The 25,632-nt window shown below is 37.9% G+C and overlaps 3 protein-coding genes across 4 annotated transcripts; 2 read left to right on the forward strand and 1 right to left on the reverse strand.

Moving 5' to 3' along the window:
* Nucleotides 1–2,727: 2,727 nt before the first annotated feature.
* vac14 (vac14 homolog) lies at nucleotides 2,728–10,832 on the reverse strand. The gene is made up of 19 exons (XM_082160054.1): nucleotides 10,223–10,832; nucleotides 9,691–9,841; nucleotides 9,391–9,558; nucleotides 8,192–8,254; nucleotides 8,004–8,111; nucleotides 7,808–7,917; nucleotides 7,581–7,702; nucleotides 7,369–7,506; nucleotides 7,080–7,220; nucleotides 6,171–6,234; nucleotides 5,819–5,963; nucleotides 5,336–5,401; nucleotides 5,107–5,254; nucleotides 4,873–5,005; nucleotides 4,539–4,713; nucleotides 4,320–4,438; nucleotides 3,830–3,909; nucleotides 3,606–3,756; nucleotides 2,728–3,486 (listed from the first exon to the last, which is right to left on the reverse strand). The coding sequence occupies exons 1-19, from the start codon at nucleotides 10,324–10,326 to the stop codon at nucleotides 3,324–3,326; spliced, it is 2,349 nt and encodes a 782-aa protein (XP_082016180.1). The 5' UTR covers nucleotides 10,327–10,832; the 3' UTR covers nucleotides 2,728–3,323.
* Nucleotides 10,833–11,002: 170 nt separating this feature from the next.
* zpd (zona pellucida glycoprotein d) lies at nucleotides 11,003–15,783 on the forward strand. Of its 2 annotated transcripts, XM_082160057.1 has the most exons (9): nucleotides 11,003–11,599; nucleotides 11,686–11,734; nucleotides 11,806–11,910; nucleotides 12,622–12,830; nucleotides 12,909–13,066; nucleotides 13,135–13,377; nucleotides 14,862–15,045; nucleotides 15,129–15,234; nucleotides 15,322–15,783. In XM_082160057.1, exons 1-9 carry the CDS (start codon nucleotides 11,576–11,578, stop codon nucleotides 15,432–15,434), a joined length of 1,191 nt encoding a protein of 396 aa, XP_082016183.1. In that variant the 5' UTR covers nucleotides 11,003–11,575; the 3' UTR covers nucleotides 15,435–15,783. The 2 variants fall into 2 exon arrangements, with proteins under 2 accessions (XP_082016183.1, XP_082016184.1); XM_082160058.1 differs by lacking the exon at nucleotides 11,806–11,910.
* A 143-nt stretch (nucleotides 15,784–15,926) lies between these two features.
* Nucleotides 15,927–25,607, forward strand: mmp15a (matrix metallopeptidase 15a). The gene is made up of 10 exons (XM_082160055.1): nucleotides 15,927–16,448; nucleotides 17,779–17,927; nucleotides 18,630–18,752; nucleotides 18,842–19,146; nucleotides 19,683–19,844; nucleotides 21,267–21,526; nucleotides 21,807–21,945; nucleotides 22,635–22,782; nucleotides 23,545–23,660; nucleotides 24,021–25,607. The coding sequence occupies exons 1-10, from the start codon at nucleotides 16,332–16,334 to the stop codon at nucleotides 24,461–24,463; spliced, it is 1,962 nt and encodes a 653-aa protein (XP_082016181.1). The 5' UTR covers nucleotides 15,927–16,331; the 3' UTR covers nucleotides 24,464–25,607.
* The last annotated feature ends 25 nt before the right edge of the window (nucleotides 25,608–25,632 follow it).

A 25,632-nucleotide genomic window follows, 5' to 3' on the forward strand; every position in this document is an offset into this window, starting at 1 on the left:
CCTCCGACTCATTCAACCATAGCAAGCGAAAGTACCCAACAATAATCAGGTGAGATCTCCTCGATCAAAGGGCATAAAATATCCTCAAAATTAGGCTTAATTTTAAAATAATAAAATAATAAAATAGCTATATGTACTGTAGCTGTCTCTAACAGAGTTATAAAGCATTATCTACTGTGAAGAAACACTTCATTATGGGATGTTATGGCGCTGTGCTTGAATTTATTTTCAAGGACGTAACCGTGTCCTAGTCACCTTGAGAACCTTTCCATTTAAACTGCTTATATCTCTTAAGCCTAGTAGTGAATGTTTTATGTGCAGTAGGATAATCTCTCTTTCTTTTTGTTGTTATGAGAAGAAAAAAACATATTCATCTGTACCATTACCACTACCACAACCAAAACAATGTTCTTCCGCAAAATGCATGCAGTTTTGTTTTTTAACCTTCAGAGGGCCAAAAGTTACATAGGGTACCTCAAAAGCAAACATAAGAAACCCTACTGTAGCAAAAAAATAAATATATTTGAATGTCCTTGTAAGTTATAGATAATTCAAAGACTCTCAGTGTGATCACATTGCTCATTCCACCCATATTTAATGTTCATGTGGAGAGTGAATCACCAGAAATCACATTGAATTACAGCTTCTCTCCGGTATGCCCAGGGCTACACGGGATATTATGGTTAAAAATATTGAAATTCATTTGATCATAGAGCATAGAAGCATATAGGGTGAAAACTCAAATAACTATTCTGGGCCAAATTGTTGTTCAGTGGGTGGATGAATCTGCAAAAAGAGGACTTGAGAGAAGTGTTATGTTTAATGTGAAGTTAGATTTTTTTTGTGCGGAATGGAGAATGTTCAAAAGAATACATGATCAAAGGGCAAGAGGAAAAAGAGAAGTTTCAAAAGCAGATCTTCATGTCTACTTTAGACAAACAGGGCAGATTTGTGTTCTCGTGTTAATATAGTGCAAGCATGTAGGCCTATTCGTTTAAAAGCTAAAAAAAAAAAAAAAAAAAAAAGAGTGTAAATACTAGGCTACTAAATAGACTAAATGCATTTTATAACATTAGCCTTAGGCTTAGTCTACCTTAAAAAAAATTACAATGGTTAAATAATATATGAATTGATGCATTTTAAATAAAATCACCCCGAAACCCTTTCTTTACAGTTTGAAAGAGGTAAGGAATAATTGACGACAGCTAGGCCGTTGAATTATTAGAAAAATAATCCGCTTCGTGTCGTGACCGCATTACCACCTCGGGTGTGCATTATTTTTCTAATAATTCAACGGCCCGGAGTCAATTATTCCGCTTATAGGCCTACTACAGTTACCACACCTCGAAACATTGTTCAGATTATGTATTTCTATACGTTTAACGTCAAGTTTTTGTCATTAAAACGCTCTTGTATGTAGGACTAATTTCTCACGCATCTAATCCCATGCCTCCGTTGCTAATTCCAAAACGTAATTTTAGAGTTAGTAACAGAGGTTTGAGGAACTACTTTAGCCGTGCGTTTCCCTGAAAATAATTGCACACCTTAGAACGTTCGTCAATCAATCAGATTCAAGCATTCAACGGCCCTGTAGTATAAATCAAATTAACCTATTGTGATCTGCAGTAAGTATTTTGGTGGAATCTAGTAACCATGGTAACTCTTTGTATGGGGTATATTTTTGTGTAAAATTTAAATATACTATTTGAATGAAACAGTGAGACAATTTTAGTAATTTTAAACATCACAGTTCTGAATACTATGCTTAACAAATTCTATTATTTTAAATGTTCTCCGTCTGGGAGTCGAACCTCGGTCTGGGATCTGAAAACAGATTATTTTAAATGCTTATCTTCCCTAAACGTATCCCATTCATTCCCTATGGTAATGCTAATCACTACCGATGCGATATATTTTTGGCCACAAGTGATTTTCATGGCGCTGTTCCGAGTTGGGTTTTCCTGCGTCCTGTTACTGCAGCGCATAAATCATCTTCCGCCCTGCACATGGAAAGAGCTATGGGAAAGAGCTGTTCTCGTTTTAATAAAATAATAAATAATAAAATTACTATGTATGTGTTTTATTTCACAATTTAAAAAAAGTATTTAAACTATAAACAAGCTTAGTCATACCCATTGATTTCCATAGTAGGAAGAAAAATTATATGGAAGTCAATGGGTGCCGTCAACTGGTTACCAACATTCTTTAAAATATATTTTGTTTTCAACAGAAGAGAGAAACTCAAGAGGTTTGGAGCAACTTGAGGGTGAGTAAAACCATACCTTAATAAATAAATAAATAAATAAATAAATAAATAGATCGATAGATAGATAGATAAATAAATAAAATCAATCTCTCTCCCCGTCGGGGAATCGAACCCCGGTCTCCCGCGTGACAGGCGGGGATACTTACCACTATACTAACGAGGAGTGAGTGTCGGATATTTATGGACATTTAAAAAAATGTTGGAACAACGTTTGGATATGTGAAATTATTAAATTCCTCGTAAAATAAATTCATAACTTAGAACTATTATTAAATGTAATCAATCAAGAAGCGTCGTCTACGGATTTTCGGTGAGAAATTATGTTAATCTTACAGCCGGATGTTGAAAGGTTTTTCTTAGAAAAAGTAAAACAAAAGCGCCACCTGCTGGATTGCAAAAAGGGAGATTTTCTGGGGTTCTTGTGATGATTAAGAGTCAGATTAAAGACAACAAAAACGAAGTAATGATTATGTTCCACTTTATTGTAACTTTGTCTTCACATTACAGAGAAGGCTTGCATGTACATAAGGCCAAGAGTGAATGTGTTAATGTGGAAAGAACGATGAAATGAACAGACTCCAATGGGAATGCTAAGAAAACAGAGTGAAAATTATTGGATAAAATCACAATACAAAAAAAGACATTATCCATTCAAGACACATTTACAGTACATGTAATGTTTGAGATTAAAAGTTCTGAATAATAATCACTCAGGGGGACGTGCAAGGTGATCTGTACAAATGTTCTAGGGAGGGTTACATTAAACCAGTGATTTGGGAATGATATAACCATCGGCCCTTAAACTGTAACAGATTACCAAGTCAAATTATGTCCAAGTGTGTGTGTGGTACATAAAGCAACAACTCCAGCACCTGAACGTAAAGCATTTCACGTATCTTAAAAATAAAGCACATCAAAGTCCCTCATGCCTATAGTAGCTCAAATACATACAAATCTGAACAAGGTGATACATGAATGCCCACTACAGGTCCTACTGAGGCTCATGTACCATAGTCTTTGGACAAAGGCTACATATCCTCATCCTGTCCGTGACCCTTTACAACATCAGCTTCCTGTCTGGGTGCTCAGAGCGACCCGCCCTCTGATGCCTCACTTCCAGATGTTTGCTCTGGACTCGGTCGAAGTGCTGGAGCAGTTCACTGTAGTCGATGTGCGGCTGGGCCAATCGTTTGTCCTTGACGGGTGCCTTTGGGTGATCTCTGGAAAATTAAAACACGTGAGAACAGGCCGACTATTCAATCTAGAAGATATCAAACTTTTTACTAAGTACTATGAGAACAGACCGACTCTGATTGTTCAGTGTGGTTCTGGTACTTACACGGTCCTCATGAGTTCAGGGTTTGGCACACAGCTGAGCCGATGCGAGAGCAGCTGGAACGCCTGACTCTGAGGAAGCAACATCAACAGGCCGTACAGAGCCTTGATGAGATATGGGTTATGCTCTACATCCAGTAGCTGAAGACGAAGGTCTGCAAAGAGAATGAGTGTTAATGTGGAGAGACAATTTGAGAATATATGAGAAACAGTTTGAGAAACACTCACAGGTGAAGATGGGGCTCTCGATTAGCTGCACAAGTTTATCCACCTCCATGAGGAAGTCCACAGTTACCTCCAGATCTCCGCTGATCAGCTCAAGTAAAGGTGTGTTTTTTAATTAAAAGTAGGACGGATTAAATTGAGTGGCAGTAAAGATGCTAATAACAGATTTCTGTTACAAAATATTTCAAATAGATGCAGTTCTTGTGAACTTTCTATTCATCAAAGAATCCTGTACGGTTTCCACAAAAATATTAAGCAGCACAACTATTTTCAACATTGATAATAATAAGAAATGTTTGTTGAGCAGCAAGTCAGCATATTAGAATTATTTCTGAAGGATCATGTGACACTGAAGACTGGAGTAAATGCAGCCTTGGTGAGCATAAAAGACTTTCAAAAACAAACAAAAAACTTAAACTAGAAACTAGCAAACAAAATATGGCGTCAGTCTGGAATAGAAAGATATATTATAGACTGTTTACAGCAAGGATACAATTTCTGGATGAGGTCGTAGGCATGCCGATAGTTCTGGGTCAGGAAGCAGAGGGACACAGTGGCCACTGGATTGTGACACCAAGAGCGATAGAGGCAGCAGAAAAGAGCACAGCTTTCCTGAAGGGTAAAAAGTAGAAATGGAGAACAACAATTATTAGCACAATTTGACTGAATTTGGATCTGTTTTAAAGATTCTAGACCTCAAAGCAAACGTTACCTGTGTGTGCAAGTCCTTGAGCTGGTTCCGCAGCTGGAACAGTTCGGCTGAGGTAAGAAGAATAGTGTTAAGTGTCTGCACCATGGTGGAGGCAAACTTCAGATCTTCCTCTTTGAGTAAGATGTCCGCCATAGAGTGAAATATGTTCTCCGCGTGCAGGAGGAGACATAGCTGCCTGTTAGGAAGTAGAGGAAACTTACTAAAATAATCTGACATTGAAAGATTAGTGGTGTCCTCAGATTTACAGGAGTTTCTTCTTGAACTACTACAATTCGCACAGGTTTAAATCTTTGAGGAACTAGTCTTTTTTAAAAAGGAACAAGGACGGTTTTACCTGATAATGAAGGCCCCTCTTACTTCTAGAAGTTTCCGCTCTAAACTGAAGCGCTTGAGCAAATTAATCATGAACTTGTAGAAGTATGAGTTCATGCTGGGAGTTGAGGGAGACAAGTCTGTCATCTTAGATCCTGTCAAATCAAATGAAAAAATTATTTCACAAATCACAATTTTGGTATTATTTTTCTGGTTTATAGCCAGATATAAGTAGTACCAGGAATTGGTTACCCACCAACCACCATTGGCTGTCCGTCTTGGACCCCACCTGGAATATGGAGCTCTGTTTTGCTATCAGAGTTGTCGCACAACCCAGAAGTGTCCGTCTGCCCAGCAGGTGATGATGCAATTTCTGCTAAAACCTCCAAGTCTTTTAAAATCACCTGTGAGACATATTTGTTCTTTAAAATGGCTTTCGCCTTGGTACATCAGCACTGAGATGATTGGAAGTTATGATGACTTACTTCATCAGACTCGTCTGATAGTGTCTTCAGTAACATGGGGAACAAACTATCTGTGTGCTTGAACATCTGCCATGGACATACAGTGGAATTAATCACTTTTAGCATTGCATGTTTTAGTATTACCTGAAACTGCATATTTAAAGGGATAGTTCACCCAAAAATTTTAATTATGTCATCATTTACTCAGCCTCATGTTATTTCAAACCTGTATGAGTTTCTTTCTTCTGCTGAACACAATAAGATGTTTTGAAGAATGTTGGTAACCAGACAGTTGTCGGCACCCATTGACCTCCATAGTATTTTTTTCCTACTATGGAAGTCAATGGGTGCCGACAACTGTCTGGTTACCTTCAAAATATCTTCTTTTGTGTTCAATAGAAGAAAGAAACTCATACAGGTTTGAAACAACATTAGGCTGAGTAAATGATGACAGAATTTTCCTTTTTGAGTGAACTATCCCTTTAAAAGGACATTTAAAGAAACCTTGCGAGGGGTCTTGATGTACAAATGGTACAGCCACTTCAACACAGCGATGCGAGTCATCATTCCGGTGGATGAATCGTGTAAATGTCTGTCCAGTACTTGCACTATGCCATCCAGATCCAGATTTACCACAGACCTGTCAGAACTACACAGCATAGAGAAAACAATTGTAAACAATTTGATGTTGCATTTATTCCGAGGAGTAAACTACTCGGGTTTAAAGCTACAGGTTGACTCTTCTAGTACAATTAGTATTAATTAATAAATTATTTCCAATGTTTAAGTTTCCAGTGTTACATCATAAAACAGACAGACATACAGTGTTTTCTAGTCAGTGAATGTCAAAAAGTACCTTGCTGGAGTGAAGAAAGAGATGTTGCTGAAGCTTACAGACTCCTGAGACTCATTTAGGGAATCTAAAATCCAAAACAGACATATCAAATCAAAGCAGGCAATGTTTAAAAAAAAAATATATATATTGCAATGTACTTAACATTATGCATTTCTTTTACATTAGGAAAACAATGTGGAAACAATTGCTGGCACTATCAAGGAAACATTATTTTAGTAATTACACTACCATAGGATCTCATAATCCTCCAAAAATCATTCTAATATCCTGATTTGAATTTCTTATAATGATCAATGATGAAAACATTGGGAACTATGATACATTTTTTCAGGATTCTTTGATGAATAGGAAGTTCAAAAGCACAGGATTTGAGCTATAATTTTTTTGTAAGAATTTAAAACGTCCATTTGAATCAATTTAATGCATTCTTGCTAAAAAAAAAAAAAACTGACCCGAACAGTGTAAATAAAATACCTGTTTAGAAAATATGGAGGAGCATGTGCAAAAATAAAAAATTTGGATGCATTGGCCGGGAATCGAACCCGGGCCTCCCGCGTGGCAGGCGAGAATTCTACCACTGAACCACCAATGCTTTCCTGAAAACTTAATGTCGCCCTCTGGCTTCCAAAGTGAGGCCCCTGTCAAAGACAATTACCATATTTGACCACTAGGTGGCATGTTTCCATCCCTCCATTCCTTTTATTGATAGGCAGGGGGCGACAGAGTCTTCACAGATATGCATTGGTGGTTCAGTGGTAGAATTCTCGCCTGCCACGCGGGAGGCCCGGGTTCGATTCCCGGCCAATGCAGTCAAATTTTTCTTACCCCTTCATCTCAAGTTTCTTCCACAAATATAAATAAAATAGTACAAATAAAATGTACCAAAGAAAATTATAATAAAAAACATGCCATTCAGATCTCCCTCTTTCTTTGGAGTCTCATCACTTGGAGGAGAAGTTTTGGTCTGTGATTCTTCATCGTCTTCATCGTCTTCAGGGGTCACGAGCTTCATCAGGCTATGATTACATGCACTGGCAGCCTCTTTAGTACCTGGAGAGAGTTTATTGAGGAAATAGATCTGAGCGGTGACAACCTAATATTAACAAAAAACATGTAGCTGAATGGCACTGCACACAAAACATCTAACATAAAATGCAGTGCTGAGACTGAGAGTATATGTAAACGTAGTGTAGGATACTCTTTTTGCGGTCATCGTATGAAAGGCAAGGCAGCACTGCAGTCAGTATGCCAGAGGAATACGGCAGTACAACTCTCCCAGCAAGCTGGATGAATTCTCTCATCCATGTCATAGACGTCAACTGGATGAGATCGTTAGCTGCAGAAAGACAAAATAGATAATTACACCACTAACTTATACACTCCTTGTACATATTTTTACATCTGACTCACTGGACTTTGATTCATCAGACACTTGACAGTGGATGACTAAGATGTTGGCCATTTCTGCAAATTTGACACTGGAAGGATTCTTCTTAATTTCTTTCAGGAATTCCCCCAAAACCACCTCACACCTATTGAACAGCAACGGTTAATGCTCTTTAAAACTGAGAAAAGGAAGCAGAAAAGAGGAAGAGGGAGAGACAATCTCAGGTAAAGGTGGAGATGGTGAGACATACATCCGCCTGATCTCTTTGCTGCTGTCTCCAAGAATCTGGAAAAGTCCGTCTAGAAATTCTGGCAGATAATCCAGGAGGTTGATATCAGGAACTGACTCCAACACGTGGATCTGGAGCAGAGTCAAAGGAAGTCACAAAAACATAATGCAACTATTATCGTGAACTAAAACTAAAACTATTAGAGTGCTCAACTCACCCAGGAGATAATGAATTGGCGGGCATACTGGTTGTTTGAGTAAATTCTCTCACGTAACAGAGGGACAAAAGCCACTAGGTCAAATTTGTTGCTCTCTGTTACGATGTCCTTAAAAATAAAAGACGAATGCAAGTCAGATTATGTCACTATTTCAACTGCTGAATCCACACATTTCTCATCAAACTCACCTTAAGAAGCCGATCCAGGAGTTCAGATCCACTCTTTACGTTTGGATCAGGATCTGCAGCAAGCTATAAAGAGCAGATCACATGCGACACTCAACAAAAAACTGACTTTACAGCAGGAAAACGTTATAAAAGGAATAATGTTCAAAATGTCAGTAACACAATTAAACCATGTTTTCCCTATCATTCAGTTATACTGTCTTTTAGAAAAGATTACAACAGAAACTTTTTTACCAGTGTTATTTCAGTTTTATTTATATGCTATTTTACTATTTATTAATTTCAGTTTAAATTTTTGTAATTTTGTTTTGAGCATTTGTCATTTTGTTAGTTTACGTTTGTTTTTAAATATTTCTATTCAGCTTTCATTTATTTATTTTAGTTCTAATAACTTTAGTATTTAAACTTATTTGAGTTAATGCAGCATTTCTAATTGTCGTTTAAAGGGTTAGTTCAGCCAAAAATAAAAATTGTCATAATTTTCTCACCCTCATGTGAAATCTGAGAGCTTTATTTCCCTCCATTGACAACTAAGCATCTACCACTTTGAGGCTTCAAAAAGTTCATAAAGAGATCATAAAAGTAATCCATATGAATTGAGCGGTTTAATCCAAATTTTCTGAAGAGACACGATCAATTTATATGATGAACGGATTGAACTTAGGCTCTGTGTTTCGGAGATGAACGAAAGTTTTACAGGTTTGGAACAACATGAGGGTGAGTGAATTATGACAGAATTTTCATTTTTGGGTGATATAACCCTTTAAGTTCTTTAAGTTTTTGACCTAATATTTATATTTTTATTTCATTTCAGCTTTATTTTAATGACCAAAAACAAGTTTCATTGAGTGTTTGTTTGTTTGTTTTTAAAAACATGTCTATACGGGTTTATTTTTAGTTACATCAGGTACACTAAATTAGTACATCACGGTAAACAAAAAGAAAATGAGCAATGTTGTCGTTTAAGTTTTTTATATCTTATTTTAGTTAACGTTTTTTAATTCAAATAACAAACAATGTGTTTTATGGTTTTAGTTAGCTAAAATAACCCTTTATTTGGTGACGACAACACTGCTTTTTACCCCTAAGAAATATTACTTTCGGGTACTGATTACTAAACTATTCAAAACTAGCATGAAATACCATATGTGACTCATTTTCTATGCATGCATGCATCTAGAAATGAAGGGGCATCCGTTTACCTTGCTAAGCCCATCAAACAGCACATTGAAGTGGGGCAGCACTGCTCCTCTGGCAACCTTCACTATATTGTAAAGGGCCTCACAGGCGTAGTAGCGCAGACGGCTGTCAGAGTCATTGAAACAGGTAAGAACCGGATCAATGAGTTCCTTCAGGTACAATCCAGAATCCTGAGAAGCACAAAAAATAAGATAAACAAGCAAAAGGCTTTAGAATTTCATGCACACTGAACGTATGGCAGTCAATTTCAATAAGCACCAATGAATCAAAGACCTCCTGTTTTGCACAATTAGTTCACATACTTTTCCCAGGGCAATGGAGCACGCCGCCAGCCCAATGAGGCCTCCTTTTCGGCTGTGAGGGTGCTGGGACAGCGCAAACTCTGTGGCCAATACCTGGATGACATGTCTGATCTGTGCAGAGTTGTTCTGGGCTACAAATTCCCGTACAAGCCTGGCAGAAGATTGGGGGAAAGCATTCTAATAATTCATTTGAAAATACTGGCTGGGCTTCTAGAGTACTTGTAATTATGTAATAGACGCTGTTTGGACTGTGGGCTATTGATCATAAGCATGACTAATGAGATCATGTGGCATGTCAGATGACCAGATCTCCATTGGGCAAAATAACAAATACCAACGACTTATTACAGAGAGAAACTAACTGTAGATGTTAAACTACTGCATACAGTAGAATGTGTATCAGTGCAATAAGGAAGAATAAACAAGTCTAACAGGAACTGAATGCACATAAATATGACATTTATATCCATTGAAAAGCATATCCTCTTATTTATGAGTATTTTGACCTACCAAACAATAGGTTATGACTCACTTTTCAATCTCAAGGGCTGCAACCTTCCTCTTCTCGTACAGTTTGTCGTTGAGAGCTCTCACAATGTTTGGTGTCAGTGGGGAAAAATCCTTTTCTGTGTTCATTTTTTCAAAGTATTTCAGAAAAAAAAACTTAACTTACGCATAGGACACAACTATGAGTGATAAAACTGATCTTTGAATACAGCTCAGTGAGTTAATAAAGAGAAAGTATCATTAGATGACAGTTCGGTCAGTGTATGACGGAATACATGTGTTAATATTTCGTCTAAGAGATTTTCGTCATCACGCGCTTGTATTGTTACAAACAAAAACGGCGCCCTAAAATCCGAGGCAGAATCTCATCACAAGCATCACTTATAAAATAACAGGACCTGCAGTCTGCGACACCGAACTGAAAGCGGAGAGCAGATGATGAGCATTTACAGCCAAAGCAGAATAAAAGCCTTAACACCTCTATAACTTTAATAATTTCGAGCAGATGATCCGGGGAAAAACGCGGTTGTTTCTGTACAGAACATAAACCAGATAATTATTTCCTCGCCAGTGATGACAGAAGCAGATCGCAGTGTTTTTCAATGAAAGAAATTGACCATAGCCATATATCCCGGCTCACATGACTTCCTACAAACATCACCGCCTGGTAAATCGAGCACCGACGAATGGATTTGTTTTGATTACGTCAAAAGAGTCACATGTTCTTTGAAATCACATGGCTGTACTAGCTAGCAAAATACTACTTTTACTATTTTTGCCACAGAAATATATGGTAAAAATAGTCATATAAATGGCTGAGGTTTTATTTCTTTAAAAAAAACGCTGTTGTGTGTATATTTGTACATATTGTATATGTATGTATGACCTATAGGCTATCTATTATTTATAATGTTGTCTTTTTAAGTATATCTGTTTAATAATCTCCAGTTTTCAATTAATTAATTTGTTTGTTTGTTTGTTTAGCTGGACCGACCTCAAAAGAGTGTGACTGGTATTTTAACGTCTAGACAGCCACTGCACTGTTTAGTTAGGTGCGTTCGACTTGAACTTGAAGCGGCGCTGCAGACCAATCGGTGTATGACATCAAAGTACCGCGAGACCGATTCAAAAGCATACGGAACCGTCTGCTCTCGCGGTACTTTGATGTTATACACCGATCAGCAGGTGTCACTCATCAAATTCATTTAGTGTTTCGTCTTTGAAGTATTTAATCCATGTTTACTTAAGTAAGAACCCTTTGACATATTGACTAAATATTAGGCTACTTATATTAACATTGCTGTTTTACAAAACAATTTTCCAAACGCTTATCAAAAAAAAGAAAGAACTCTAAATAAAGAAGGATTCTGCAACACAAATGGCACGCTATCAGAAATCAAAGGTGTGAACTCCTACGTTTATTTTATTTGGGGTGAAATATAATATTAGTGATTTAAGATTTAACATATGTCATTTTCCCTCACACAGGTGTTTCTGCATCTTGCAGCATTACTTTGTGCTTTCGGGAGTGTTTCTGGTAAGGTAACATGTGATGGAAATGGTGTCATCTCAGTGAAGTCTAGTTATTAAAGCCATTTTTTCATCCAGGTGAATGTGAGATATCACAATGTTCTGACCCGACCACCTGCATTTTGTCGCAGAGGAAAACTTGTAAATGTGCAGTTGGCTACTTCGGAGATCTCTGTGACCAGGGTAAAGGACAGTCAGCATTGCTGAAAGAAACCAGTTGATTTGTTTAGCTGGTTTAAACTTGTCTCCCAGCCTAGCGTTTAGCTGGTTGGATTCACGAAAAGCTTAAGAGAAATTTGAAAAATCCTAAAATGTTCATTTAAATAATCCTAAGAGCAGGTATTGAACACATCTTACGTTTTGAAATATGTCCTTTTATTATTATTAAAAATATATTAAATATAAAATGACTGGCTCTAGGTTGGAGGTAATCATCTTATAAGTTATTTACAATGATTTTTAATGTCTTAAGAAAAAAGACAAGAACATTAATTATTTGTGTGAATGAAAAAAAAAAGTTTATCATCTCTTAAATTAGAAAATAAAGAAAATGGTAGTTAATAAGATTTTCATTCTTAAGAATGTTTTGTGAATCTGACCCTGTGGCCATAAACTGCTTGGTCTAGTCTTAGAAGTTAGTCATTTAACTTTTCTTATAAGACTGGTCATAACCTTTTTTAAAGTTACATAAAAAGGTAGATTGGGCTAGTTTGAATCCGAAAAGTATGACTGATTAGCCCTCACTAATTGCTGGTTGGTCAGACTAGTTTAAGACAGTCTTAACTTAGTGGCTGTTTAAGCAACTGGCCCCAATCTCTTTGCCAAGTACTAGCTAAGACTAAACCAGTGGTTTTCTTTGTCATGTTGTTTTAACTGGACAATTTTCTTTTCAAGTCGCAACAATGAACGTGACGTGTGGAAAAGACTTCATTTCCATCCTGGTGGACGAAGAGTACTTCAAATACTACAATGTGGGAGTTGAAGCGGTTCATTTGATTAACGCCAGCTGCCGTGCACATAGAGAGGAGATCTCTGGATCAGCTTATTTCACAGTGCACACACCAATGGACCAGTACACTGCCTGTGGAGGTAAACCTCTGGAGGTAAAGTACGTTTTTTCTCATTTAAAAAAAGCATGTACATATTACATATTCCTAAATGGCATCTACTCTTTTTAACAGAAGAACATAACACACATTGTTTACTCTTTAACACTGATGTCTGACCCACCTGTCTACGGAAACATTGTGAGGGATCCGGTTGTGCAGATTGAGTACAAGTGCATCTATCCATACATCCGCAGAGTTAGCCTGTCGTTTCCAATCATCTCTTTCTCTAGGTAATGCTCTGACGTTAAATTACATTGATAAAGGAAGTGTATTCAACCGATTTGATTTGTTTTTAAAGTGAAAGAATGTTCAAGGTGGATGAAGTGGATGCCAAGGTGGAGATGAGTTTGTTCAAAGATCACACGTACATTGAGGCTTTCACCAGCCCACCTACTATTAAGCTCGGGGATCAAATCTACGTGCAGATTCAAGTGACGGAGCCAGAAGACTTCTTCCATCTGAGAGTCAATGAGTGTTGGGCTTCGCAGACTCCTCAAGCTAATGATAAGTCAGGCTTTAGCCACACACTGCTGGCAAACGGGTGAGCTAGTATTGGAAATCGTTTTATCTTTAAATGTTAAATCCAAGACCAAGTGTCTCTAATTAGCATCAATAACCAACACACTCTCATGGCAGTTCGTAACTTTTTTTTGATTCGTTACTTGGTTTGGCGAATTGGCAAGGTGTGGACTCATTAGGAAAAGTATTGTCAATATTGTAGTGATGCATGAAGCACAGCTCACACAGAAGTCACTTTCAAACCAAGCAGCTTTCTGTTCAACATGGCAAATTTGTGTGACCAACCTGAACCCAAGCAAGATCACAATTTTTTTTTTTTGCACTCACACAATACTCCAGATCATGCAAATTTCGATTTAAATGACTGGATATTGAATGTAAAATTTTGCCAAAAATTGTTATTGGACCTTTACTCGGAGGTCACTTCCAAATTAAATTGGTAAACACGGCGAATTTGCTTAAAGTTCAACGAACTTGAATCCAATGGGAGATATGCAAAGGAAAATGTTTCGGCAAACATTACGAAAATTCGCCAAACAGTGGTAAATGTGACTGCACTCTAATTCATATGAACTCACACAATCTAATTTGTGTGTTTTTTGTATAATCTGCTTGCGTCCCAGTGATGGTTAGGTGTAATGTTGGAGCTAGAAGGTCCAACTACACCCTAGCCTTAACTCTATCCCTCCACCCATGCTGCGTTCCAGTCCACTTTTAGACACGCACTTGCGAACTTCCCTAAGCACTTCCCCTCGGAGGAATCCCTGCCGCCATTTTGAAGTGCGTTCCACTTCGTGAAGTGGACGAGGGAAGTTTAGATGGACAGACCCTCGTTCACTCGATTTTGACCGAGGGAGCGAGTCTACTTCATATGTACACTTCAGGCACCTATATGTCCCACAATGCAGTACGATTGTGACGTCACCACAGATCTCGTTTAATCAACACCACAACAGACAACTCTATGATGTGTATATATATATATATATTTTTTTAAACAACCCAAACACGCATATAAACATTTGGATGCTGCATTAAACAAATTCTTAAAGGAAATTTAAAATAAATAAATAAATCAACTACATAGCTGATTCCAAGTGATCAAGGGCTTAGGACGTTCCAATTCAGCCCATTGCAGTTTCCGCCAGTAGTGGGCACTCGCAATGACGTACATCCGAGTGAACGAGACGGAGGGAAGTTAGCAAGTGAAGGGCATGACAACTTTGGACTGGAACGCAGCCCCAGTAGAAAGATAGATTAGCTGGACCCATGACATCCAGAGAGGGGGAGCTGGATGTCATTTGGCTCTGCAGGGAGCACCACTTGCCTTCATGCTTACTTTCCTAATATTTGTACGTTTCCATACGAACCGTGTTGTATAATTTTGTACGAAATCACCACCTTGTAAAATAGTTACGTTTTCTCACGAGATTGAGTTGCAATAATTTCCAAATAAATATTTCACCCTTCAGAAAATGCCTTGACATTTTCCTATTTGTCTTTAAGGTGCGCAAATGACAAAACGATTACATTTGGTAATGGTACGGCGCACCCTGAAGGAAGAAATGGTGAGGGGTCGACTGTCCGTTACTCGTTTGATATGTTTCGGTTTATAAACGAGCCCCACAGTTTCTACCTGCACTGCACTGTGCATCTCTGCACACCTGAGGATGGACAGTCTTGTATTCCTGTAAGCATTTTTTTTTTTTTTTTACCTATTAGGATTTGGACAATCACGTTTTCAGTTTTTAACCTGACCTGATTTACTTTTAGAAATGTAAAACTATATCCAAAAGAGAGGTTGTTGTGGAGGAGCAGGCTCAAGGCCTACTGTCTTATGGACCAATCAGACGAGAGCTACCAGTTACACCCAAGATAAGTATGTTTATATATGGCGTTTAATATATAAAAACCATATGTAGCAATGCTTTATATCATGTTTGAACTGTATGGATTCTCATTTTAGATCTCCTCACATTGGTGCTTCCATTGGGAGTGATTTGGACTCTGGGCATCTTCTTTCTCATCCTTATCAGCATCGCTAAAGCTGCAATAAGACGACACATGACAAACACCTAAATAAAACGAATTTTCACCCAACACATAGTGGTTTGTGTTGGGTACAAAAGCTACCCCAAGAACACAAGCTAACTATTGGAATGATAGTCGTGAACTCTTCATGATGGGCCCTTACACATTCTCTGTCAAGAAAATTCAGTTTTTGACTTAAAATATGAATATGATTTCCAGAGAGAGGCATATTGATCAATCAGGGCTACTGTTAGTTGTTTTGGGGGGTTTTTTTGCGTGTAAATCGAACTTTATTTTTACAGTACTGAATATGGCCAACAGGTGGCAGTGAGAACTAAAACTGAAACAAATTTGCTTAATATTTTCGTTCTGTAAATAAACTGATTTCTGTACTGTTCCCTTCGTCTAGATCTTTTTAAATATGTGGTTTGTGTATTATAAAAGCAAAAACATCACAGGGGTAAACCGAGAAAGTGGGCAGGGAATCGGGTGCGGGTGCGGCTGCAGATCAGCATGAGATCCTGGTGAGATTTCATGCTCATATTTGGTGTCCTGCAAAAAAAAATTGAGGATCACTACCGAGGACGCGCCGCCGCCTGGTCCTCGACATTTCTAGATGGGTTTCCAGGCGGCACTTACATCAACATAGACAATGCAAATATCAACAAGTAGTCGTTTATTCAGTATTTAATGGGTATGTATAGCTGCTGCTCATGCTAATGTAGTTTACAAGCGTGCGCGCGCCACTGGAGACCTTTACTAACTGTTTGCACGAGGGAAAACTTGACTGGAGAAGAGAAACGTGCTCTAAATTGGTGGGTTTGTAGTCAGAGAAGAACAATGACCTTGTTTTGGTGGTAAAAGACTGTACAATCTCTCGGGTTTCCATTTAAGCGGGGAGAAGATTGTTTGTTCATTTCTCATTGCTGTCCCGGGAGTGGAGAGATGTCAGCCCGCAGGAGTAGATCGCATCGCTCTCTGAGATCCATTAGTATGATTTTCATCCTGCTGTTTGTCAACATTGCTGAAACAGCAGCAGAAGAAGAAGCTTTCAACGCAGAGGTTTGTAGACTAACGTTACCTCGTTTTGAGTGTTGTACAAAAATACACGAAAAAAAAAAAAACTGTGTGGCTTTATTATCTGTTCACGCTGAGATGTGAAATTCTGTTTGGTTGTATTTTTCGGTGCTCAGGATTGGAAAATGTTCTGTCAAATCGATTAATCGAATCTAACAAGTTTTGCTACATAATATATGTGTGTGTGTATACACACACATGTATACATTAATATGTATACACAGACACAGACGCGCACACACATAATATATATATATATAAATATATGTACACACATTATGTAAACAAAAACTAATGTTAGATGCGATTAATCGATATGACAGCATTAGAAGATGAGTTTTAGGTTCAGTTTAGGAGGAAAAGGATCACATTTTAGAAAACTTTACAATTAGAGATGGGTGTTTTTTTTAATATGACATTCCTACTTTTCACTTCTCAATCGGTTCTGTAATATCAGGTTTAAATAGTCATTCACTGTAAAGTGAGAAATGCAGACAATTTACAATTAGACATCCCAAAACAAAGATGAAAATATATGTATCATATATTGATAAGAAAATCTTAGAATAAAAATTATACTGTATAAATAACAATAAACAAACAATAAAAAACCATAGTAATTATTATTATTAAAAATATTAATAATGGATATAGCTTTTTCTGTCATAGTTTATTGATCATTCTATAATTGCATCAGAAAGCATCAATGAAATGGTTCCAAATATTGATTATTCGACACATAACCAATACATAAAAATAACCAATCTGAGAAATAAAAAAGCAATCTCAGTCTGTCTCTCTTTACGCTTAGAACTTTAATTCATAAGCTTTTTTCTTTTAGTTTTTCAAATAAAAGCACATTTTAAAGTGTTTTTTCGCTCCTCATAGGATCATATAGGTTTTTATTGGTTTACATGTAAATCTAGGGCTGTATTACAGAAACAACTCAGAATCTTATCCTGTCTGTTTACTAACCATGCAATATAACCCCTGGTGAACATGTGTGTAAGGATGTGCCTAAGGATGTTTACATCTGTCCTCACTCATAGCCTGACCATGTGGCAGAAGTCTTAACTGTGAACATATTCAGATTATTAATATCCAGTGCTTAACCAAACATTCAAAACATGTCTCTGGTGCATTTTTTTTTTTAAATATGGTTTGAGTTAAGACAGTGTTTATGTAGTTTAACATTTCCCTTTGGATTCTAATGGATAGTTGCTGTGTAATCCCATCCTCACCACACTACTTGGTAGTAGTTGTTTCAATACATTGTTCACTCTCAAACTTTATCTGTGCCTGTTGTTCCCTGAAGTCTTGGCTGAGGACATATGGCTACCTGTCCCAGGCTAGCAGACAGATGTCCACCATGCAGTCAGCCCAGATCCTTTCTAGCGCCATCAAGGATATGCAGCGCTTCTATGGCCTGGAGGTTACCGGACACATGGATTTGGCCACTCTGAAGTATGATTTCCTCTTATTCAACTGCCCATGGAACAACAACAAGAGCTCAGTCTGTTTTAATTGTGTGGAGTTAACTGAGAAAATTGAAAGTCTCATGAGTTACTGTCCTACAGTGTAACTAGGTCATGTAGATTATCCATAATACTTAATAATTATCATTAAAATGAATATTTTTAATAACAAAAGTAATAATAATGTTATTATTATTAAAATAATTTTGTTTATTTTAAAAATGCATTTATATTTATTGTTGTTGACTAAAAACTAAGAAAAAAATTGTTAATGGAAAGCTGAAATTAAATCTAATAAAATATGAGTGTTAGATGAAAAAAAAGAGCCACATTTTTTTTAAGTTAAAATACAAAAATTACTAAAACTAAAACTGGACAAGATATAAATTAAATCTAAATAGAAATATATAAAAAAATTAATAAAAATGCCAAAAGCACATACATAATTACTAAAACTAAAATTAAATTGAAAACTCAAAATATTTTTGGTAAAAAAAGCACATGGTACATGATAGTATATAATTAATACTAAAATAACACTGCTTATACTTATTTTAAAATAATAGAGATAATCATTTTAAATAAGTAAAAACATTTGTAATTATATGTAACTTTTGTTAAAATATATGTGTGTTATTTATTTATTTGTTTGTTTGTTTGATTATTATTTTTTTTTTTTAAAAATTTTCAGAGCCATGAAAAGACCTCGCTGTGGAGTGCCTGATCGTTTTGAGGAGTCAACGGAGCGAGGTGCTCGGCGTAAGCGGTTCGCGCTTACTGGCCACAAGTGGGATCAGGACAAGCTGACGTACAGGTGAATGAAACATCAACACAAAAACAAATTCAACTTACATTGATCAAGTTAATAATGACCAGATAAAATGTCTTTATTTCCTGCTCAAGTATTCAGAACCACTCACCCAAAGTTGGCCAGGAGCAGACCTATGAGGCTATTCGCAAAGCCTTTCAGGTATGGGAGAAAGTAACGCCTCTGCGGTTCGAGGAGGTCCCATATCATGAGATAAAGAATGGCAGTGAGGGGCCTGACATAATACTACTGTTTGCCTCTGGGTATCATGGCGATATGTCTCTCTTCGATGGGGAAGGAGGGTCTCTGGCACATGCTTTTTTCCCAGGTCCCGGAATGGGAGGAGACACACATTTTGACATAGACGAGCCATGGACCTTGAACCAACGGGAGGGCTCAGGTGTGAACAATTTTCTGCAGTCATTTTCCTACTTCAAAGAAAATTGACTTTATATTAGCTAAGCATTTACTTTCTCACAGAACCTCTAGATGTTAGAAGCATTTAAATGTCTTAAAATGTTCACCAACAAATTTAAAGGTGCTCTAAGCGATGTCACACGTTTTTTTAGGCCAAAATCTCCTCACCATCCGCTAGCTGCCGGTCCCCTGAACACATTGTAAAAAAAACACGGTCTCTGTAGACACCCCAGGCTCCACAAACGGCAAGAAAAACAAACTGGGCTAAGCCGCACCACGAAACATAACAAACTGTTCCAGCCAATAACCGACAAGAAGGATTTGGGGGTGTGGTTTGGGGGGTTAGTGCGCGGATAAGGAGGAGGGAGGGTCTAGCTAGCCTCCGTTCTGTTTGACAATACTTTCAACGTCAACAAGAAGTGATGTCACCCAACATCACTTAGAGCACCTTTAACCCTTTGTTTTTTCTTAGTATAATGGTGTAGTAATTTGGTTCACTGTTTTTGTTTGTGGTTGTAGGTGTCGACTTGTTTCTGGTCGCTGTTCATGAGTTGGGTCACGCACTGGGGTTGGAGCACTCCAAAGACCTTTCCGCCATCATGTCGCCTTTCTACCAGTGGATGGACACAGAAAGCTTCTCATTAGCTGAAGATGATATAAATGGCATTCACCAGATCTATGGTAAGCTAGTCTAATATACTTCCTGTTTCAGTTCATTTATCTTACTGTCAGTTTCGGACAGTTACAGTACAAAAGACAGTTTCGTACCTAAATGGATCAATGTTTTTTTTAAATAATTGTTTTACTGAGAAATGCAGGGATTTGTTCCTCAATGTATAAATGTTTTTAATGACAACCCTCTACAGACACTCTGAAGCTTTAAAAAAAAATTTTTAGTTGTTGTTGCAGTGAGTCTAATGTTGTTTGATTAACATTAAAAACAGACAGCAGCAGGAATATTAGGCTGCTGTCACTTTAAGACGACAATGCACGGAATATACTGATACTGTTACACATGCGTGGTCTTTCTGTTTTCGTTCACTTAAGACATAACCAACTATGTTTACTAGGATACTAGCCAAGACAGGCATGTTGACATCATTTTGTATGAAATTGTCCTTTCAAGCGCAATAATAAATTTAGTATTCGTGTGCTGTCAGACTTGGCTTTCTGGGCACTCGCCTCGCATATGTACGCACACAAAACTTCTCACACATTGCACGAGTACCGAATTGAGCTCTCTTTCGCATCTTCTTGCGCTTGAATGTTTACTTTTGCATGTATTTTTAAGCCTTGCCAATGATAAACTTTAATAACAATGTGGCACTGGTACATCGGAACATTAGGAAATGAAAATATATCTGCGCTAAATAATTTTTCTTGCCTCTAAATAAATCACAGGCGAGTGAAATTGTACAATTTACTAGCCATTGGCTAATTAAAGATTTTAGTTTTTTTTACCTAGCATGAAAATTGGTCGCATATGTGAGTGATTTACTTGAATTGTAGAAGGTTGAATGAATTAGTTAACTGAATGATTCAATGTTTTACTCATGATGAAAGTCACTTGTTTTGTTCAGTAATTCTGAATGAATCATTTGAGTGAAGATTAAGTGTCGTTTGTCGTGGTGTAACAGTGAAACCTGCAAAAAGAGCCACTGAAAAATCCCCACCACTAACACAGACAAGCGACCCAGAGTGATATATGTGGAACGCCACAATAATGAAAGTAAAGAAAGTAAAAGAAAAGTCAGTGTGAATGCCCCTTATGCAAAAGTCCAAATGACACTTTTGTAGTAAAAAAAATTGCATCTGATGCAACTGTGAGTTCTCAAAATGTATATCATAATTTAGTTATCCACATTTTTCTATTTTATGAGCTTGAGTCCAGTTGCATTGGGTTCTGCACCAACGAATTTCTCAGTGTATGTGTCTTTGTTTGAGTCTGTTTTCTCCATTTGAAAGCCTTCCACTGCAGGCTGAATGAGCCTCATGGGCCTTCTGGTGCTGGATGGAAAAGTGTGACGCGTTCTGAGTCTGTTCAGTGTGGAAAAGAGTATGATTAGCTAAGTGTGAAAATGCATTATGGTTTGGTATTTACAGGCCCTCCAGAGATTGTCATCACTCAAGCAACTCCCACCACAACCCTGTTTACAACCACTGCCGAGCCAGAGCCAACCACTACAGTGGCCCAACCAAAAACTACCAGACCCTCGCTGCAGCCCACCAAGCCCTGGGTGCCTCCGGTCAACCCCACCCATAGACCCCGGCCCACAGCACGCTCGGATCAGGATGCACCTGACATCTGCGAGGGGAACTTTGACACGGTCACCATGCTGAGAGGGGAGATGTTTGTGTTCAAGGTTAGAAAGAGTGATCTTCAGGAAATGCAGTTATAGTGGTTCTTGATAAAAAAAACCATATTAGCAACTACATAGTAAAGTGCTAAAAACCACTTTGAACACCTTAGCAACTGCATAAGAACATTTGTAAAACACTAGCGATGACTTTTGTTTGGGTTTTGATAACAATTTGGATCGGGTGTCTGCAAGAAGATGGTTGAACTTTTCCAACAAAGCATACAAATCCACACACCTTTCTGTTTGGTGTTATGATTAAATTAATTTTGTTTTGCTTTTTCAGGGTCGCTGGTTCTGGAGGGTTAGAAGGAACCGGGTTTTGGATAATTACCCAATGCCGATCTCCTTCTTCTGGATGGGGCTTCCAGAGAACATAGATGCTGCCTATGAACGGCATGATGGGAAATTTGTATTCTTTAAAGGTCTGAGTCATGAATTAAATATTTAAGAACAAAATTTTTGTGAGGTTTATTCTAAAAAAAAAAACGAAAAAAACAAGTCCTACTATCTTATGCAGTTTTGCTTCTCAAGTATTTATCTTTTTTTATAAGGAGATTTACAGATTTACAGGTTTTTTTTCTTCCAGTGAAGCTGCAGATTATGATCCAAAAAGCAGAGAATGTGAATCTTGTTTGAATGAGAATTATAGACTGACATCTTCAGAAATTTCCTAGATATCAATCCTCTTCTCCTTTAAACATCTGTTCTTGCTGTAACAGCATCTTGAAGTCAAATTATGTCACTTGTAAAACACTCCGAGAGGAGAGAAGGAAAGTCTGGCAGCATCACAAGACTTTGCCTGCATTGCGTCAGCTTCAACTCCAGATGCTGATTGCTCTGTTGTCACTCTGAGAGAAGAAACCTTGAGAAGTTGCAGTTGGGAATGTGTAGTGGAAAGAGCCACCGTTATTGTCTTGTTTTTATGCAGATTGTGAGACTTCATGTTTCGTTTGTGCATTTGCTTGAAAGGAAATTTGCTTTCATGCAACACAAAACATCTTTTGTGCAATCTCACTAGTTGAATAGAGCGCACTGTGATATCATCTCTCAGCCATGCAACCCCTCCCTTTCCCTCTAATGTGGCTCTTTGTGTTTTGTATCAATCCTGCAGGAAGTAAATACTGGCTTTTCAGAGAAGCAGACGTGGAACCTGGATACCCTCAGGACTTGTTTCGTTATGGTCAAGGCATGCCTGACAGAGTGGACACGGCAGTGTGGTGGGAACCATCTGGCTATACTTACTTCTTCAGAGGAGACAGGTAAACATGCCAGATGTGTCAAGAGGTTGGGAGTTAGATATCAACAGAGCCGTCAATAGAACAACATAATATTTAATTTAAACTTGCTTCAGAGTGCAGTTTGATCTGGGATTATTTGTGATAACGCAATGAAACGTGCCAAATTGTGCGGACATATATTTTTTTTGGCCAGACTCTCATACAAAGAAAATATGAACACATGTTGTTTTTTTCCATAGTAAAACTAAACCTGTAGCTGTTGTTTACCCCTTTTTTGCCCCAAAAAATTGTCAGATTAATAGCTTAACCAAATTTAGTGTTTTGTTCTTCCCTCATATTTAAAATATTTAAATCGTTTAATAATCAAACTTGGGTCATTAAAAACAAATCCCCAAACCAATCCCCTCTGTTCATTACTTTTGGCTACTACTGTATAATATATAATTATGTATGTATAAAATGTATTTAATACATTTGAGCTTTTTCCTTTACGATGATAAAAATTGAAGATTGTCATAACAATAATACCACAATGCAAAACTTATTAATGCTCCTAAAAGAAAGCAAAATGTACATTTCTATTTTCCTTCTTTTGTGATTATGGAATGAGATATGATCTGGACAAAGTACCATAACATTTCTCTTTATGACTTGAGCGCTGTATTTAAAATTTTGTTCATTAATGAATTATTATTATTTATTTATTTTTTGGGTGAACTAACGCTTTATGCATTAGCATAATGAGAAGTTCTAAATGTTTTCCATTATTGCTTTCTCTTGAAGATATTGGCGGTTTAGTGAAGAATCCCGTGTCATGGATAAAGATTACCCTAAACCAGTGAGTGTGTGGGGTTCCATTCCCGGCTCCCCAAAAGGGGCCTTCCTCAGCGATGATGGAGGTGAGTCAGGCTGGGGGGACGGCTGCCCGAGAAAATGTCACAGCTGAATGCAAGAAAAAAGAGAACCAAGTCCATTAATCCAAAGCTGAGAGGGAAAATGTGACCTCATTGCTGAAAAACTGGGGCGCAATAAGACCTTTGACTTGGAAATGTTCTGCTCTCACTTCTAATTTCACGCCATTGTTCATGATCGTCTTTGGCACATCTTTTTATAGCTTTGGAATTCGGAGCCTGCCTACGATTGGCTAGCATCTCGTTTGATCAAACATTTGGTGATCGTGACATGGAATTTTATGTCATCATTAGTCACTAGTGTATTTATTTACACTAATTCCCATTTTAACTCTTTTTTCCATACAGCGTACACTTACTTTTACAAAGACACCAAGTACTGGAGGTTCGATAACAAGCGAATGAAGATTGACGCTGGATACCCGAGATCAATTTTAAATGATTTCATGGGCTGCCGGGTGCACTTTGATGTGGAAACGAATGTAAATCCAGACCACCGATCGCCAGAGACAACCAACAACAGTCAAGACCCTGACGACAACAGAAATGGTGATGAAGAAGATACAGAGGACAGGAATGATAACAAAGAGGACGAGAAAAAGGAAGTAGATGTTATTCTAAGAGTGAATGAGACTGATGAACACATCATGACCCTCATCTTGGTGACTGTGCCACTGGTTCTGGTGCTGTGCATTCTGGGAGTGATATACATCATAATCACCACACTCCAGAGGAAACAGACGCCCAAAGTGTTAGTTCACTGCAAAAGGTCCCTGCAGCAGTGGGTCTGACAAAGTTCGCACACTTTCGCTACCCAATAGCCAAGTATTTCTGCACACACACACCTTGTCATTCGATTGTTTATGGTGCTCATCCAATCAAAAACCCTCTTCCCATCATAGAATTTGCACTTTTGATAGTATTTTGATTGTTTTGTGGTCATTTTACGGTTGTGTGTGATGTTGCAAGTGAGTCGTCCGTCTGCGAGGTTTCTGTTTTCCTGTTGAGCCCGAACTGTTCGGTTGTACACTGTGGGAAACATTGGATGTATGAAAACAAGCTTAGATCAGCACATTTCTTTCACATCCTCTGCTAACCAGCCTCAATAATGGAGGAAACCGCAAACTCTGTGTCGAGGTCTTGCTGAAAGTGCAGGGTTAAAAGAAAAGCCAGGCTTAATAAATTGTCTCACGCACATTTAGCAGGGTTTATAGTCTCTTCCCTGTGGAGCCTGGCTTGCATTACACAGATGTTGCTGATTTTTGACTTTATGGAGAGTAAAGGGGGGATGGGGGCTTGTAGCCTGCCAGCATTTCCTCTGCCTGAGTTCCACTGAGCGTGCCAAAGACGAGGAGGAGGGGGATTTGAGGAGATTCGAGGCGTGGCTGTACTGTCATCATGACCTACATTAGCGCGCCCCTACTTCTTTTCCCCCCCTCAAAGTTTGTCTTCCTGTGGGACTTTCCTTTGTTTTTCCTCCACACTTCCAGTCTCCCCAGTTGTGAGGTTTTTTGTTTTTGAGAGGCAATTCTGGCTTCGGATTGTGTCCATCAGTGCCTTTCAAGGCTGAATCTGTGCCTTAATAGTGCAGACCATCACCACTGTGTTGAAAATATCATTTTTTTACTGACCGCCACAGGCTTTTCATAGTAGCCGCACAGTTTGAGCGAAAAGCGCAAATGCTTTTCTTTGTCCACATGGCCTTCTGTGTTTTAAACCTGTGTCATTTTTGTAGTCTGTGTCAATATGAATGTCTTTGTGCTTTTTGTAGTGCCAAATGAAAAACTCCCTTGACTATTAATTTGATGTTTTATTTGATTTGTTTTTGTTTTATATTAACAGTTGAGTAAATCATGCAGGGCATGTATTGCTTTTGTTCACAGATATTATCTGGTATATAGCTTGCTTACAATAAAATGGAGTATATGGCTGTAAGTATGCCTTTTTTAACTTCCTCTAC

Source organism: Leuciscus leuciscus (genome assembly GCF_965113295.1).
Source record: "Leuciscus leuciscus genome assembly, chromosome: 25".
In the NCBI taxonomy this organism is placed as follows: Eukaryota; Metazoa; Chordata; class Actinopteri; order Cypriniformes; family Leuciscidae; genus Leuciscus; species Leuciscus leuciscus.